A 15,067-nucleotide genomic window follows, 5' to 3' on the forward strand; every position below is an offset into this window, starting at 1 on the left:
GATTGGTCCCAAGTACGATACAAAATGCCTCTCCCAAGCTGATGAACCGTTCGTTCTGGCTGACGACCAACCGGTGATGGCGGTGATGGCAACCACACATGCAAGTGGCAGCTCGAGGTGGTGTGGGTTGGTGGGTGTCGCTGGCCAAAGACACGGAAGCGCGTCTCGTGTGGAGAACAGGCCCCGGCCGGCGGTTCCCTGTGGCTATCCGTTGGAGAAGGAAGTTCGTCCCGGGATTCGCAAATCTAGAATCTGGGTCAGAGGTGGATGCCATTTGGTGAGTTGGCAGTGGCACAGGGTGGAGGGGTTGAGGAGGGGAAAAGGCTTCACATGCCAAGAAAAAGGTCGGATGAGGTTCGGATCTAACAAGGGAGCAAAGAGTGACCGAGGAACAGAGCAGAACAGCGAGGCGGATAAGGTTAGGTTTCAGTCATGAGGCTGGGCGGGTAGAACGAACGACGGACGATTGTTGGGAAGAAGGGGAATGGGTATACTAAAGGCTTAAACAGTTGAGAATCTGTGCGTGCAGCAGAGGCAGATGGGAAGTGATGCTGACGACATTGGACGGGATGGCGGTGACGGCCGCCGCGATGGGTAATTGGATGAAGTTTCGGTAGGTAAAGGCGAGGGAGGGATTTGATTTGGGGGGATGGGAATGGGACAACAGCAAGAGGCACACACAGCATATTGCTGCTTCTGGGAAGAAGAACTGTTTCCGTACACGTCCCGTCCCGTACTTATCCACGTATGGAATCCGCCAACGAACGCCTCTGGGGGTCTGAGAGCTTCCCTAGCATTTTATCAGCACCAAGACACATGAGAGATCCCGCGAGTCGAGCAGCTGGGATCGGCCTGCAGTCATTTCGCCCTACCTGAAGTCAGCTAAACAAGGTGGATGAGATGCAGACATCTCTCAGAAATTTGTACGGAGCGCGGTCGATATGGACATGCCCGGGCATGGGCCTGTGTGCATGCTGTCTGAGCACCTGTTGGGAACTCCCCGAACGGGCGGGATCATCCCAGGCACCTTTCCGACCCAAGCATGCCGACGTGGGCCCCATTTCTCAATTCCCAAACGACTGCGACAGGGTGACCGGATGGACCAAAATAGAAGGGGAGATCGATGTTTGTTTGGATCCAAACGCTTGTGAGGACCCTCAGCATCGCTTAAGGTCTCAGTGGTATCATGCCAGGGCAGAGCAGAGAGAGGGATGGGACAGTGAAACATGCGTCCAATGACAAGTGCGCCTTGCACCACAATTCGAAAGGAACGGTTCTTCGGTTCCGGTGGCTTTCACACAGCGTTTGTCTTCATCGTCGGTGGCACTTTGGGCGGTACGCGACGATTCAAAGTAAGAGGTAATAGGTAGGACGGCGGAGTAGCAATGCAAATTGCCCGCCGAGGAACGCCCTCGTCTGTTCCCAACGATGATTGATGGTGGATGCCTAAGTAGGTAGGTTCACGATGAAAGACTTGGACATCTCCTCAAGAGCAAATTGCCATTCCCTCATCACCCACCAAGCCCATACAGAAGCCATGTGTAGGTTCATCACCACATACAGGTACATATGCCCCTCACGAGCACAGGGCTGCAGGGGACTCGGAAGCTCAGGCATAGATGGTGCTGCGCGCTGAAGGGTAGCCTGGAGAGGTTCCCCTAGATTGCCCTCTCAATATTTAATTCACACAGGCGCTTGTCCTTCTTCGGCTCGTAATCTCATTCCCACATCGCATTTCCTTCTCGCACATGCCTGGCCTCTCAGCAGACTTGCCTTTGGGACATGATGCAATTTCGATGCGCTTTTGTCCGAACATGTGCTCCACGGGCAAGACTTCGACTCCGCCGCGTTGAGTTGAGCTTTCCGATGGGAACACAGGACTGACTCCATGTCGTCTTTAGAAATGCCTCTAGGATGCCTTGCTATGAGTTGCACTCAATACAAGCCATCAGACCATTCCCCCAAGGTTGGACAGTTTGGACCCGAATGATGACGACGATGCAGCCCGCAGCAAGACGGGAAGGTGGCACGGGAGGACGAACACAGCTACAGAATCTGGGCCCTTTCATGTTGAGGGTGTATCGAGCGTCCCGTCACCCAACGAGAAACGTCTCCCATGGCTGACCGACAACTGTCCAGTGCAAAGCAGCGCACGTGCATGGGAAGGTACTGTCTTTTGCATACTTACCTCCCTAACTCTCTGCCTGTGGCTACCGAGTGTGCGAGTTAAGTAGGTACTGGACTGGATTCCCACAGGCCTGTCACATTACGGAGCACGTCCACGCCCACCCCCCCGTCGAACCCCCCCTGCCCCCGTGCTGGCTTGGCCTGGCCGGGCTTGGACTGGAATGTGTCTCCGTTGGCCTGCCTGTCTCTTCCAGGTTGTCTGCCACACCCCCAAATTATCGCCCGCTGGCTTCTTCGGTACGCCTGCTTCTTACTCTCGATTTTGTCCAATGCCTCGCTCCTTCCTTGCTTTTCACGATCCATGCCGCCGCCGACGACGACCGCTTCTTCACACCTGACCTGACTGACGCGTGAACGCCTCTTGTTGCCTCTTCTCTCAAGACCTCGATGCTTTTACCTTCCCACCTGTTAACACCACCGTCCACGAGGTAGTCAGTCGCCCGGCTTCCCACCCTCGCTCATCGGGCCCCGATCCCACCGGCGCCATGAACGCGATCCAACAAAAATGTCGCCCGAAGCATCAAGTCCTGGTGCTCAAGTGCTACCCGCGAACAAATAAAGGCGCCGTTGACGTCAAGCCTAACTCGAGCGAGTTGAGTTACCTGTTGTTCTATGCAACTTCCCGCCGCTCCAAAATTCAAAAAATCGGTTCTTTTCTGGAAAAGAAGACGGCCAGCGATGTCTGGCGTCTGCGCATCGGGTTTGTCCACTCCTCCCAAGGCCCTCGAGGCAATGTTGTTTCTGACCCGATACCCTTTAGAAATGTCCAAGTTACCCTCCGGATTCTCACGGCGCTGATCGAGAAAGCACCCAAGGACCTGCCGCTCGTGGCCCCCAATGTGCTCAAAATCCTGGACCTTATCCTTGGCTCGAAGGACATAACTATGGTCGAGTCCTCCATTCCTACTTTCGAGGCCTTTTGCGAAAACCACGATGCCTCCTCTTCCTTTGCAGACCAGGCCTACCTTGCCCAGTACGAATCTATTGTCCGCACCTACGCCTCGCTCGCGTCGACGCGCCAAAACCCTGGAAAAGGAGCTTCGAGCAAGCCTGTGCTGATGCGATGGAGAAATGCCGGCCTCGAGGCCATCAGGAGCGTCTCCTCTTCAGAAGCTCTGTCCACCGTTACTGGCCGTCAGTTTGATGTGATCGTTCCTGTCATCTTGGATAATCTTTGGTGGGACGACGACGAGCTGCTTGACACATTGCTGTCGCGCATACAGATGGAAGAAAAGGTCCAGACCGAGAAGCTTCGCCGTAGGACGAGCACCGCAACTGTAGAGACTGGCGGCACGGGCGGCGAAGCCAACCCCATTGCTCTGACAGGTACCGCATTCGATGTGGACAAGCTGGCGGAAGAGGACATTGGGGTTCTCGCCATGCAGTGTCTGAAGCAGATCTTCGTCGTGCCCAACCGGCCGCAGATCCACTCCGCCACCGGGTCCCTCTTCCAGTTCATTGAGAGCCGCGTCACAAACGGCAACACGGTCGTCAAGACGGACGAAAAGTCTGGCAAGGACCACGGATGGGCGATTAGCATCTACAGCGCCATCGCTCGATGGGCTCCCGTGCAAGACCGCTACGTTATTCTGGTGACCGCTATGGATCATCTCTTGAAGGCGCCTGTCAAGGACGATAATCTCAGCCTGCATCTCGCATTGACGGCCATGATTGGATCCCTGCTGCGTTCCGATGTCAACTTAATTGGGCTGAGCGCCATGGACGTTCTGCTGGGGCTAGTTCAGCAAATGAAGAAACTCATCCAGCTACCTGGTGGCTTTGGTAGAGTGGAAGGCGAGGCCGAAGAAGCCCCTTCTGCTCTACAGGGCGCTGGGGATGTGTTTGCACAACGCAGAGAACTGCTCGAGCGAATCCAGATCTGCATTGGAGACCTCGCAACACACGTCTACTACGCAGACCAGATCTCGGACATGATCTCGACAATCCTCCTCCGCCTCAAGCCTTCAAAATCATCGAGCACCAGCTCCTCGCCCCAGGTGGAAAACGCCGAACAGCCATCCTCGGATGAACTGAGCTCTAGCCAGCCTCAGCTGGAAACAATTCTTTCTCGTAACGTGGGCAAGACGGCCGCCCTGAAGGCTATCAAAAACATTCTCCTTGTCGCGAACCCGCGGGCGCAGATGTCTGGCAACCTGAACCTGTCAAGAAACAGGGTCCCAATTCAGGTATGGGAAAACACGCACTGGCTCCTGCGGGATCCGGAAGGCGAGGTCAGGAAAGCATATGTCGATGCACTTCTGACATGGCTCGACCGCGAAACGACAGCGGCCGACTCCACAGCGCGGGACGAAAGCGCACAACATTACCGATCTTCGCTTAAGAACAGCCGCGAGCTTCAGCCGGCGAACGTTGCCCAACGTGCTGCCTCGAACGCATCGAACCGGGAGAAGCCGTCGCGGCAGCGCACGCATTTCCTCCAGCTTTTGCATATCGCCATCTACGATAACGCATTGCAATATGTCGACTATGATCCGGACATTGTTCTCCTCCACGTTCTTCTCACCAAGCTGGTGGCCCAGCTAGGCGTTAACGCGGTCCAGTACGGATTGCCAATGGTGTTCCGTCTTCAGGAAGATATTCCAGATGCGGAACTTCCAGTGCAGAAGGTTCGTCTTGGCAGTCTCTGCCACGGATACTTCTGGGCAGTGACGGAGAAGTTTGACATCGAGAACTCGGCCGTCGGGCGCGCAATCACCAACGAAGTCATCCGAAGGCGCAGTAAGCATTTCTGGACCGAGGGCGTGGCCATCCCTCCCCCAGGGTTGGACTTTGTTGGTACCCCTGGTGTTCCCAAATTGCAGACAAAATTGCCCTCCACCGAGGTTGAAAGTGAAGCGCTCTTGCCGTTCGACGACCGGGCATCCTTTGTCGAGAGCATCGCCGTGAGTTATGCGGACACAAGCGCCTCGCCGCCAACCAGCCCTCCCCAGTCCCCCGGACGCAACTTCTCGCATCCCATTCTCAGCTCCTCGATTACAACAGCACCTGCAGTGCCTGGGACGGGTTTGCCCACCGCGTTTCGCGAGCATATGCTGACGGACTGGTCGAGGGATGCGGCTATGTTGGCGTTGCAAACGGGAAGCAAATCGGAGTCACTGGCTGGCTCAAAGACTGGCACGATGGGAACCAACCGACACCACCTCACAGTTAACGGCGCTAATGGACACGGGCAAACGGGCGAGTCGTCTCCGCTCGGTAGCCAGCGCAACCTCCGGCCGAACTCATCCCAAGTGCCCGGGGGCTTGTCTCCAATGAGGCAGTTGCGCAAGTCCAGTGTTCGGAGTGGTGTTTCGCCTTCGCCGTCGGACTCTAGTCGGGGCGTGGTCGCATCCGTCGACCAGCTCAAGATGGTCTTGACAGGTCAAGTGCCGGCAACACCTATTGGCACCTCGGCTGGGTTACACCATGACAGTGATAGCGACAGTATGGTCAGCTACGAGTTCACGCCATCCGAGCTCAGTTTCAATCCGGCAGCGTCCCAGACAGAAAACGGCGACGGGGCTTCCCTTGGGCGGCAACGGTCATCTTCTCAGTCACGTAAGGGTGGACCGCTGAACTCGAATCCCTTGTACGATCACAACGAGAACGAGGAGGTGCCGCCCGTGCCACCGCTGCCTAACCATCTTGGAGGGCTGACATCTTCGATTTCTATTCAGGATTATGCGGTCAAGCCAGCGAAACGAAACCTGAGCAGCCGCGGCGGCGACAGTTTGTATCATGGGTCAACCAAAGGGGATGGGAGCTTCTCAATGGTCTCGGGCGGGGGAATGGACTTGCACGAGCTTCTAAACGGAATCGACAGCAGGGCGGGAGAGCTCAGTTTAGGGAACGTCACAAAGCCGCCTTACTAATATTACGGACCTAGGCGGGGGGGCGTGGAGTTCCAAAATTTGTATTACTACAGTACAGAGTACAACCAGGCGTAGACGTACAGCGAGGCTCAAAGCCGAAATTTTGCAGTTTTAGGAAGCCATGTTTTTATTTAATTTAAAGATCTAGCAGATTGCCTCCAACATCCGGACCCCTGCATTCAATCTCGTACGCCGATGCTTCACCGAGCTCGCCGATCCGTCTTGCTACGGCGAATGTCACACTTGAACCCCTGACCAATCAGGGATATGATCTTTTTCGGCGGAGCTTGCCGCGAAGCTCCCAAAAATAAATCGACGTCCACTTGTGCTTTACAACTCCAACAGCTCTTCCGAATCCACCTACAACCTCCCTTCTACAATTCACGCGCAGGAGCCGACACAGAAATGAAGACTTCAACACGTATACCTCTTCGTCTCTTCACGGCTTCGTCGCCGTTGACGACAACAGCCAGCCGGCCGCGTTTCGCCGCCGCCGCGAGAGCCATCTCGACTACGACGCTGAAGCCGGCCGAGGTTGCGCCCGTTGTCGGAACCGGACCGCCGCCAGAGGCCCCCGTTCCGGACGTCGCTTCAGAGGAGCGGGCTGCCGTCGCGCGCGCGCGCCTCGAGAGAAGGCAAAGACAGGCTGAAATGCTCAAGCACGCCAAGTCGATCCGCACGTCGGCCGAGGCGAAGGCGAGCAAGCCAGGCGCTTTGAAAAGGAGGTTTTGGAACGACGTTAGTGTGCAAGAGGTTGATGGTAGGTCTTTCAGCATCCATGTCGGTGTCTTTGTTTCTGAGGGGTGAAAGTGTGCTAACCCATTGCCCTCCCCAGGCGCCCTTCAAGTTCACCTCGACTCCCGCCCCCTTCGCCACCCCAACACCAAGGCAATTATGCGCCTCCCTCCCTCGAAGCAGTACCTCGCCTCTGCCTTAGCGATCGAGTGGGATATGATTACTTCGGCCCAGCAGGCAACCAAACAGCACATGATTCCCCTCACTTCCCTCACCTGCCGCGCCCTTGACATCGCCGAGGATGATGCCGCCGCCGGCGCGATCCGGGAGACTATCGCCACGACGCTGATGCGCTACCTCGACACAGACTCCCTGCTGTGCTGGGCGCCTCCTGCGGGACCGATGGACGTTCCCAACGACGCGGGCGAGTCTTTGAGAGATGTGCAGAAGCGCACGACCGAGGAGGTCGTCGGGTTCCTCATGGCGCGGGTGTGGCCGGGCATCGAGATCCGTCCCGTTCTGGACGAAAACAGCATCATGCCGATAGCGCAGGCGGAGGGCGTGCGGGAGGTGGTGCAAGGGTGGATCATGGGACTCGACGCGTGGGAGCTGGCCGGGCTCGAGAGGGCGGTTTTGGCGGGCAAGAGCTTGATCACCGCGGTGCGGTTGGTGGTGGAGTGGAGCGAGGGCCCGGTCGGAGACCACCGCGAGGCGAAGAGCCCGAGGAAGTTTGGTATCGAGGAGGCGGCCACCGCGGCGAGCTTGGAGGTTTCGTGGCAGACGGGGTCGTGGGGCGAGGTGGAGGACACCCATGATGTCGAAAAGGAAGATTTGAGGAGGCAGCTGGGGAGTGTCGTGTTGCTTGTTTCGGGCACGAACCGCAAGTGAAGAGATGAATGAGCGTGCGTGAGGAGAAGCATTCCACACGACTGTGTCGATAGGTATATCTAAGACTTGTACATTACAAAAGAAACCTACCTGGGCCGCAAGAGCTAGGTCATATTCATATGTCTAAGTAATGGATGTTGGAGCAAATCCGATGGCCAAGCCCTCCCCTGTTGTAGACATTTGTGTAAGGGGGCTTGGGCTCGCTCGGGAACTCTAGAACGTGCAGGTGGGATGGAGACCGGCGCGTCATCAGTTTGGACACTCCCAGGCCGCATGGGATTCTTTCGGAAGCTATAGGCGTGCCAGGAATCACGCCGAAGACTTCGCAATACGCGGGTGCCGGACGATGAATGTATACGTGCGTGTCGCGTGATGAGTAACGCCGATAAACCTCGATACAGTTGGCATGTTCCCGAGCAGGGCCTTGCTGCCGAGAACTGTTTGAGTTTTTGTCATGCCTCAACGCCATACACAAGACACACGCACGTATTGACCAGTTTGGGAGTTTAATGCCCTTGGGGCTTCGAGTTTCTCTTTCCTCAGCCTCGTACATAGAACAATGTGAAAGGGGGGGTAGCGTTGACCAAATGGCCCATGATTCCATCCACGAGGTGCGTCACAACTCGACTTGACCACACCCATGTGTAATCGGAGCAAAGGGTCACACATTGAATGCAACGTCACGCTGCAGCATCACAGGGTAGACACGCAGATCGGGTAGCAATCGTCTCATCATTGACCAGTTCCTCATCGTCAGCTCTCCTCTTCAAGCCGCTAGCAAATCCGGTGAAGTGAAATAACAAGCATGTTGTGAAAACCCTAAGGAGAAGCGCAAGAGTCTCCCTTGTCGATCCCTTACTGTCATGTCTGTTCCCATTTCAAGCCAGCCCCTGCTCCTCTCGCTGATTCCATCATCAACACGTCCCGTGCGCTGCGTACACTTCTTCTTGTTGGGCCTTATATCCTGATGAGGACACCAAAGTCCTCCGCGTCGACACCGAGCTTCCTTGAGAAAGTGGGGGGGGGGGAACAGCAGTTATTGTACATTATCTTAAAAGGGAAAAAAGAGGGGGAGGAGAAGAGCTAGGCACGTATGCTCAGGCTCGACCATGTTTATCCACCCACCCTGAAGAATAGAAATGACATTTGCGTCCACGCCTAAGAACAAGCAGGGGGCGGCCGTTTTGTGTAGTGTATCATCAGTTTAAAAGAAGAACCCATGAACTCGGACAGCAAAAAATGAAAAGGAAAGGGAAAAAAGACGCAGAAAATAATATCAGGGGCGGGGATTAAGCGAAGGTTGTTTCGTCATGAATACGTGGAATCATTGCGAAACGAAGAACAGAGCCGACGCATAAGAACCAAAATCCCAAAATCCTAAACTCCTTCCACCTGCGCAAACTGCTGTCCGATGGCAATCACAGAATGTACAATAAGTAGCAAACGCCTGGCGGTTGTCATGTGGAGAAGCGAGAGTTCATGCGTCGCAGAACGCCAGACTAAGGCCGATCAGGTCGGCTCTTCATCTTCGCTCGATCGTTCTCTGCTTGCTCGTCCACGTCAAGTCGCTTGCGCCAGTCAGCCAGGCTCTCGCTCAGACCCAGCCCGACTTCCTCCTCCTTGCGCGTTGGGGTAGCAGCGCCCTCGAAATCGAAAGTGTTGCTCAGGCGGTAGTTCTTGTTGGTGGCTTCCCAATGGGTTCGCAGAGTCTCGAGCTCGTTTGCCAGGTTGTCCAACGCGGTACTATTGCGTCCATCGACTCCACCCGAGACAGCCCCGTACGCGCTGTCTGCATCCGAGCTATCCTGGCGCTGATGACCCATGCTCGTTCCGTTGGTGCCTCTCTCCGTCAACTCGGACGTCATGCTCGGTGCCTGTCTGCTCTGTCGACGGTAACTGTCGACCGATGTCTCGACTTGGTCCAGAAGGAGCGATACCTTTTCCTCGGCATCCTGAGCTCGACGCTCAAGGAGAGTGTTCTCTTGTTGGAGCTCCTCCAAATCACGACGGTTGGCGGCAAGCTTGCGAGAAGCCTCCTCGGCGTCCTTGAGGGCGCCTTCGCGTTGCTTTTTGCTCTCTGTCAACTCTTTTCTAACCGTATTCAGCTGGTCCTCAAGCTTTTCGGTCGAAGCTTGCAATTCTTCCTCGAGTGCTTCGATCTTCTCTTGCAAGATGTGGCGTTCGCTCTCCCAATTGGCGGGGGCGGCTCCAGTGTTCATAGTGGACATCTCAACACGTTCCTCAAGTGTTTCTATCTCGGACTTGAGTCTGGTGTTCTCCGTCTTGTACCTGGCGAGCTGTTCCTTCAGCTGCTTCAACATCTTTTCAGTGCCCTTAACGTAGTGCACAGCAGACTGATAGTCGTTCTCAAGCTGGGTGAGCTTCTCACGATAAGCGGCTTCGCTGGCCTCTTGTTGAGCCGCGCTGCGCTGCGCATTCTCTTCGTGGGCGGAAAGAGCAGCGTTGAGCTGATCCTCGAGATCCCGGATGCGTACTTGGTCGGGTGTGTTGACGCGAGGGCTGCCGATACTGCGGGTGCGCGACATACCGGTGGGGCTGATGCCACGCTCGACCAGAATGTCCTTCAAGGTGTTGTGCTGCACAGTCATCGCGTTGGTTTCTAGCTGCTGGTTCTGGAGCTGGTGCTTCAAATCCGAGTTCTTGGCTTGCAAAGACTGAGTATCCCTCAAAGCCGCCTGGAGCTGCCTCCTGATTGCTACGCCTTCACGGCTGGACTGCTCTTGGTACACCTCCAAGCCGGCGATCCGCTCCTCGGCAGTGCGAAGCTTATCAGCTGCGGCATCGGCCTCTTGTTGGTATTTTTTAACCAGAATGTTGGCTGCGTTAAGTTGGTCCTGCATCGCCTTGAGCCTCTCAGTGTCGGCCTTGCTGTCGGATCCAATGTCCCTTGCGGTGACCTTGTCGAAACCAGCGAGTACCGCCAGGTGGTGAAGTTTGGCCTCTTTTGCGTGCTTCTCGGCAATCTCTTCGGCATCACGCAGTCGTTGAGTCGCCGCCACAAGCTCTGCTGTGCGGGTTTCATGCTCCGTCTTCAGCTTACTGAGCTTCGACTCGAGTTTCTCCCTCTGCGAACGCTCCTCCTCGAGCTTGCTCTCCAGGAGTGCTTTCATCTCGGCGGAAGCCGCCATGGCCTCGCGCAGGGAGTCAAAAGTCTCGTTCTGCTCCTTTGAGTTCCCGATGGATTTGTTGTACTTGGCCTCGAAGTCCTCTTTCTCAACCGTCATGAGCTGGATAGCAGCCATGGCTTCCGTGTACTGAACCGCTTGCTCCCTTGCCTCTTTCTGGATCATGTGCAATTCGGCCTTGAGTTGTTCGAGTTCCGTGGAAGTCATTGTCTTGTACGATTCAAGCTCGCTCATTCGCTTCTGGGAGGCATTGGTGGTGTCGTCAGCCAATTGGCGTGCGCGCTTCTCAGCATCGAGTTCCGATTTCATCATCTCAAGCTGTGCCTGTAGTTCTTTCTGGTGTTTGAGGGCAGAAGCCAATTTCCTGCTGATCTCCGTGGAGCGGTCGTCGACATCGCGTTCGCCATCCAGCTGAGGAGTGCTTGCAACGCTACCGCCCATCTGGGCCGCGAGCCTTGCCTTCGCATACACTGCTTCTTGAATAGCAGCGTCTCGCTGCTTCTCCGCTTCTGCGATCTGCTTGGCAGCGAGTACAGCTTGCTTGTCGACGGAGGCTTGAACGTTAGCAAGCTCTGTTCGCATCGCCAAAAGTGCCTCAATCAGGGGCTTGTCTTCGTCGTCGAAGGTCTCGGCTGCCCTGCTGTCAAGAACGGGGCTGAGGCTCGCATTGGGAACATATCCAGCCTTGCGAGCCAACTCAAGCTCTGAAGCATACCAAGCATTGCGGTTTCTAGCTGTATCCAGCTCCTTCAGCAAAGCCACAGTCTGTGAGTTGCGGCCTGAGGATCTTCTAGACAATGGGTTGCTGGCTTGGCGCGTGGGAGGAGGTGGTGAAGCGGGGCGGATGGCTTGCTGTTGTTGCACTGGAGGTTGCGGCAGCTGCTGTTGCGGCATCGGTTGTTGCGGCGGCGGTGCTTGCACCTGAGGCGGCGGCGGTTGTACTGCGGCTTGCTGGGCTTGCATTGCTTTCAGAGCCGGCTCAGTCGTACTATCCACAGAGGTCTGAGACCTGCTGCCCTGCCTAGACCTGGGTTTAGAAGATTCGGAAGGCACAGAGTCAGACCTTGAGCCAGAGCCAGAGCCAGAGCCAGAGCCAGACCTCGTAACTTGCTGAGGGGATCGGCCGTTGGTGACCGGGCTCTCTGCTTCCTTGGAAGCTGGCTCCTGTGCCTCTCGAATCACTGGCGATTGGCTTGCTGCAATTTGCGGCGAGCCGCCCACGGAACCATCTCTTTCTGATGACTGACCGCGAACTCTAGCGAGGTTCCCAGTCTGTACCGAAGGCTTTGCTGGTGTCGGGCCTTGAGGAGGTGGTCCTGCGGGAGGCGAAGCCGCTGCTGATCTCGGAAGCTTCGAAGCGTTGACGGCTACGGGGTTCGTATCGCTGCCGTTAGGCGATCCTCGCACTCCATTGGTAGGGCTGTTTACAGCCGAGCCGTCGCGAGGCGCCCCAATAAGCCTTCTCTGGTCAGGCGGGCCGGCAGAACCATCTCGGGACAGCAAGTTCCTCGTTTCAGCAGCGGTGCTGGGTCGTCTCGCTTGCTGTATCCGCTGTTGCCCTCCGGGTTGTTGCGCGGCTTGGGCGTCATTCGGATACCGAATCTTCGTGGTGTCGAGCATATAGACTATGCCGAGATCACCAACACTGGCGGGGGATGAGCTTGGCTCGCCGCCAACAACCACCACGGCCTTGCCAACAGTCGTCATGCTGTGTCCAGATCGAGGAGACGGCGACGGTCCCATATTCTGAAAAGTGTACCAGCGGCGCGAGGTGATTCTGAAAGCGGCCAAGTCTCCCAAGTCAACGCCCTCTTCTGTACGACCGCCGAAGATGTACATCACATCGTCGACTATGGATGCAGCATGTCCTTCGCGAGGGACTGGGATGTAGCCGATGCAGTCCAGCTGTGACCACTCGTTTGTGGCGGGATCGTAGCTCCAGACGTCGTTGAACCATTGGTACCCGTTGGTGCCACCGAAACTGGGATAGGGTCAGCATTTGCGACTGTGAGGGCTGTCAGTATTACTTACAGGTACATTTTGTCATTAAATGTCACAACGGAATGGTTCGTTCGAGCAGCGGGGATTTTGCCGACGGCGGGTCCACCACTGTCGGTGTTTTGAATAAGCATCTCCCACCGGTTGTTGGGCATCTGCAGCTGGTTCAGGTCGAAGGCGGCGAGATCGTTCATAAAGTAACCCTCAATCTGACCACCAAAAATGTAGATCTTGGATCCGAGGATGTTCAGGGAGTGGCCGTAGCGACCAGACGGCCTGGTGCCGGCAGGCAAGGCTCGCGACCATTGTCTCGTAGCTACAATCGAGTTAGTCACTGATCAAAACCAGAAGACTCGATGCTGCTGCAGTGGACGGGGAAAGCCTACAGGTGTTGAGAAGGTACAGCGTCTCGTCGAGAACATCCATTTCGTCGACTTTGGTATCGCCGCCGTAGACTATAAAGGCGTTGCCGACAAGTAGGCTTGCGTGTCCAACCCTTGGGCCCGGTCCCTCGGCGGTCGTTGCCAGAGGGTAGCAGGCCATGTTCTGCCCTGCCTCAATCATCCACAAATCGCCTTTGACCGTTGAGCTGTTGATTAAGCCTCCCATTACGTAGATGTCACCCTCCTTGGAGGACACTGAGTTGACAGCGGCTCCATATCGGGGGAACGGGCTCGGGTGCGAGGACGTATAGGTCAATCGCCGTTGTGACCAGGGGTATAGCGACGCATTGGGGTTCATCATCTGTTGTTGGGGCATTTGGTTTTGAGAGGAGACCGGAGGACCGTTACGAAGCTGCGAGATGGTCAGCTCTGTCCAGCAAGAGCGTTTTGTCACTGTATCGACCAGACTTACAGGTAAATCGCTTGTCTGTGGTTGCGACGGCACCTGATCTAGGCTGGCACCTCGCTGGCGGCCATACCCTTGGTCTGGGCTTCCAGCCCCAGCACTTCCATCACGGTCGATTGAATTCAAGCTGCCTGTCGGTGTCGAGCGCTGGGTTCCGCTCTTCTCTTCTCTGGCTATCCTCTCGCGCTGGCTCTGGATGGACCCTTGGGAGCCACCACCAGAGTTTCCATCGCGGCTTGCAAGAGCTCGATCCTGGTTCTTCTTAGATTTGAAGAGGAAAGCCATGACGGATCAAATCACGGCCTGCACGCTGAGCGGCAGATGGAAACGACTCGCTCGTAACTCGTTTCCAGTGCGCCTTGGTCTCTAGGGGGTATCAATTGAATCGTTTCGTTCGTCGGGGATAGGGTCGTTTTCGTCACAATAATGAAAAAGGCGATTTTTTGGTCGTGAGGGCGATGCAGGGACCGAAATGGTGTCGCCTGTTGGCTGGAGCCGAGTCGGGTGAGGCGCGTTGGGGATGATGCGGCGGATGCAGGAACGCAGGAACGCAGGAACAAGAAAGGGAGTCGAGGCTCAAGTTTGCGGATGGCTGGGTTCGCATCGGTGGAGTGTCCGGGGTAGCGCGCGTTGCTGAGGCAAGGAGCTTCCTGCGATGCTGTTCAACCTCGTCTTTTTTTTTGTTTTTGTTTTTTGCGGTCCTCCTTGTCGGCGCAGTGAAGCGAGTAAGGTGGTAAGGGAGCGAGGGGTGAGGGAACGAAAGGAGGCTGGGTGTTGGGCGAGAGACGGGACGATGTTCGACTCTGGGCGTCCAGAGAGCAGCTTTGCTGACGGGGGTTGGCTCGTCGGGGTTTAGGGGATGGGTTGCTGGGTTTTCTTTCCTCTTCCGGGCGGACCCTTCTTGAATTGTGTTCTGTCTGTTTTTCTTTTCTTTCTTTATTTTATCTCTTCTTTCTCTTGTGTCCGTGGTCGTTAATAATTAGTTCGGCTCTCGGGCCTTGGGGGGTAATATCGTGGTCACTGCTGCTGAGCTGGCAGCAAGAAGGAACGTCGTTGAAGTTGGATGGTTGGAAGCAGCACCAGAAAAGAAGGCCGGACTGTGATGTAGTGAGGCCTCGAAAGGAGATTGGGCAAAAAAGAACAGTCCGTAATGGGGGGATTGGGGAAAACCAGAGAGAGATAGGTAGGTACCTAGGCGGAGGACACCCGATGGAAATTCAATGCAGCTCAGGGCCAGGAGTGACAGCGGGACCAAGCAAATGCACTCAAAGTTGCATCCCCGGTGCTAGCAATACTGAACTGCAATTAGCAATTGGGCACCCCTCCCCGGGTCCAGGGCACCTCACTTCGCGTCTGTTTCGGAGAGCCTGTTCCTGCACTGACTGCACCTCA

The 15,067-nt window shown here is 56.0% G+C and overlaps 3 protein-coding genes across 3 annotated transcripts; 2 read left to right on the top strand and 1 right to left on the bottom strand.

Annotated features, from left to right (window-relative positions):
• Positions 1–2,672: 2,672 nt before the first annotated feature.
• Positions 2,673–6,059, top strand: CH63R_07415 (Protein efr3; the record flags this gene model as incomplete). The annotated part of the gene is made up of 1 exon (XM_018302390.1): positions 2,673–6,059. The coding sequence occupies one exon, from the start codon at positions 2,673–2,675 to the stop codon at positions 6,057–6,059; it is 3,387 nt and encodes a 1,128-aa protein (XP_018157168.1).
• Positions 6,060–6,326: 267 nt separating this feature from the next.
• CH63R_07416 (ATP12 chaperone) lies at positions 6,327–7,682 on the top strand (the record flags this gene model as incomplete). Its single annotated transcript, XM_018302391.1, has 2 exons — positions 6,327–6,819; positions 6,895–7,682. 2 exons carry the CDS (start codon positions 6,327–6,329, stop codon positions 7,680–7,682), a joined length of 1,281 nt encoding a protein of 426 aa, XP_018157169.1.
• Positions 7,683–9,181: 1,499 nt separating this feature from the next.
• CH63R_07417 (Kelch domain-containing protein) lies at positions 9,182–13,960 on the bottom strand (the record flags this gene model as incomplete). Its single annotated transcript, XM_018302392.1, has 4 exons — positions 9,182–12,809; positions 12,860–13,142; positions 13,213–13,621; positions 13,682–13,960. 4 exons carry the CDS (start codon positions 13,958–13,960, stop codon positions 9,182–9,184), a joined length of 4,599 nt encoding a protein of 1,532 aa, XP_018157170.1.
• Positions 13,961–15,067: the final 1,107 nt, after the last annotated feature.

Source organism: Colletotrichum higginsianum, chromosome 5, assembly GCF_001672515.1.
Source record: "Colletotrichum higginsianum IMI 349063 chromosome 5, whole genome shotgun sequence".
NCBI lineage: Eukaryota > Fungi > Ascomycota > Sordariomycetes > Glomerellales > Glomerellaceae > Colletotrichum > Colletotrichum higginsianum.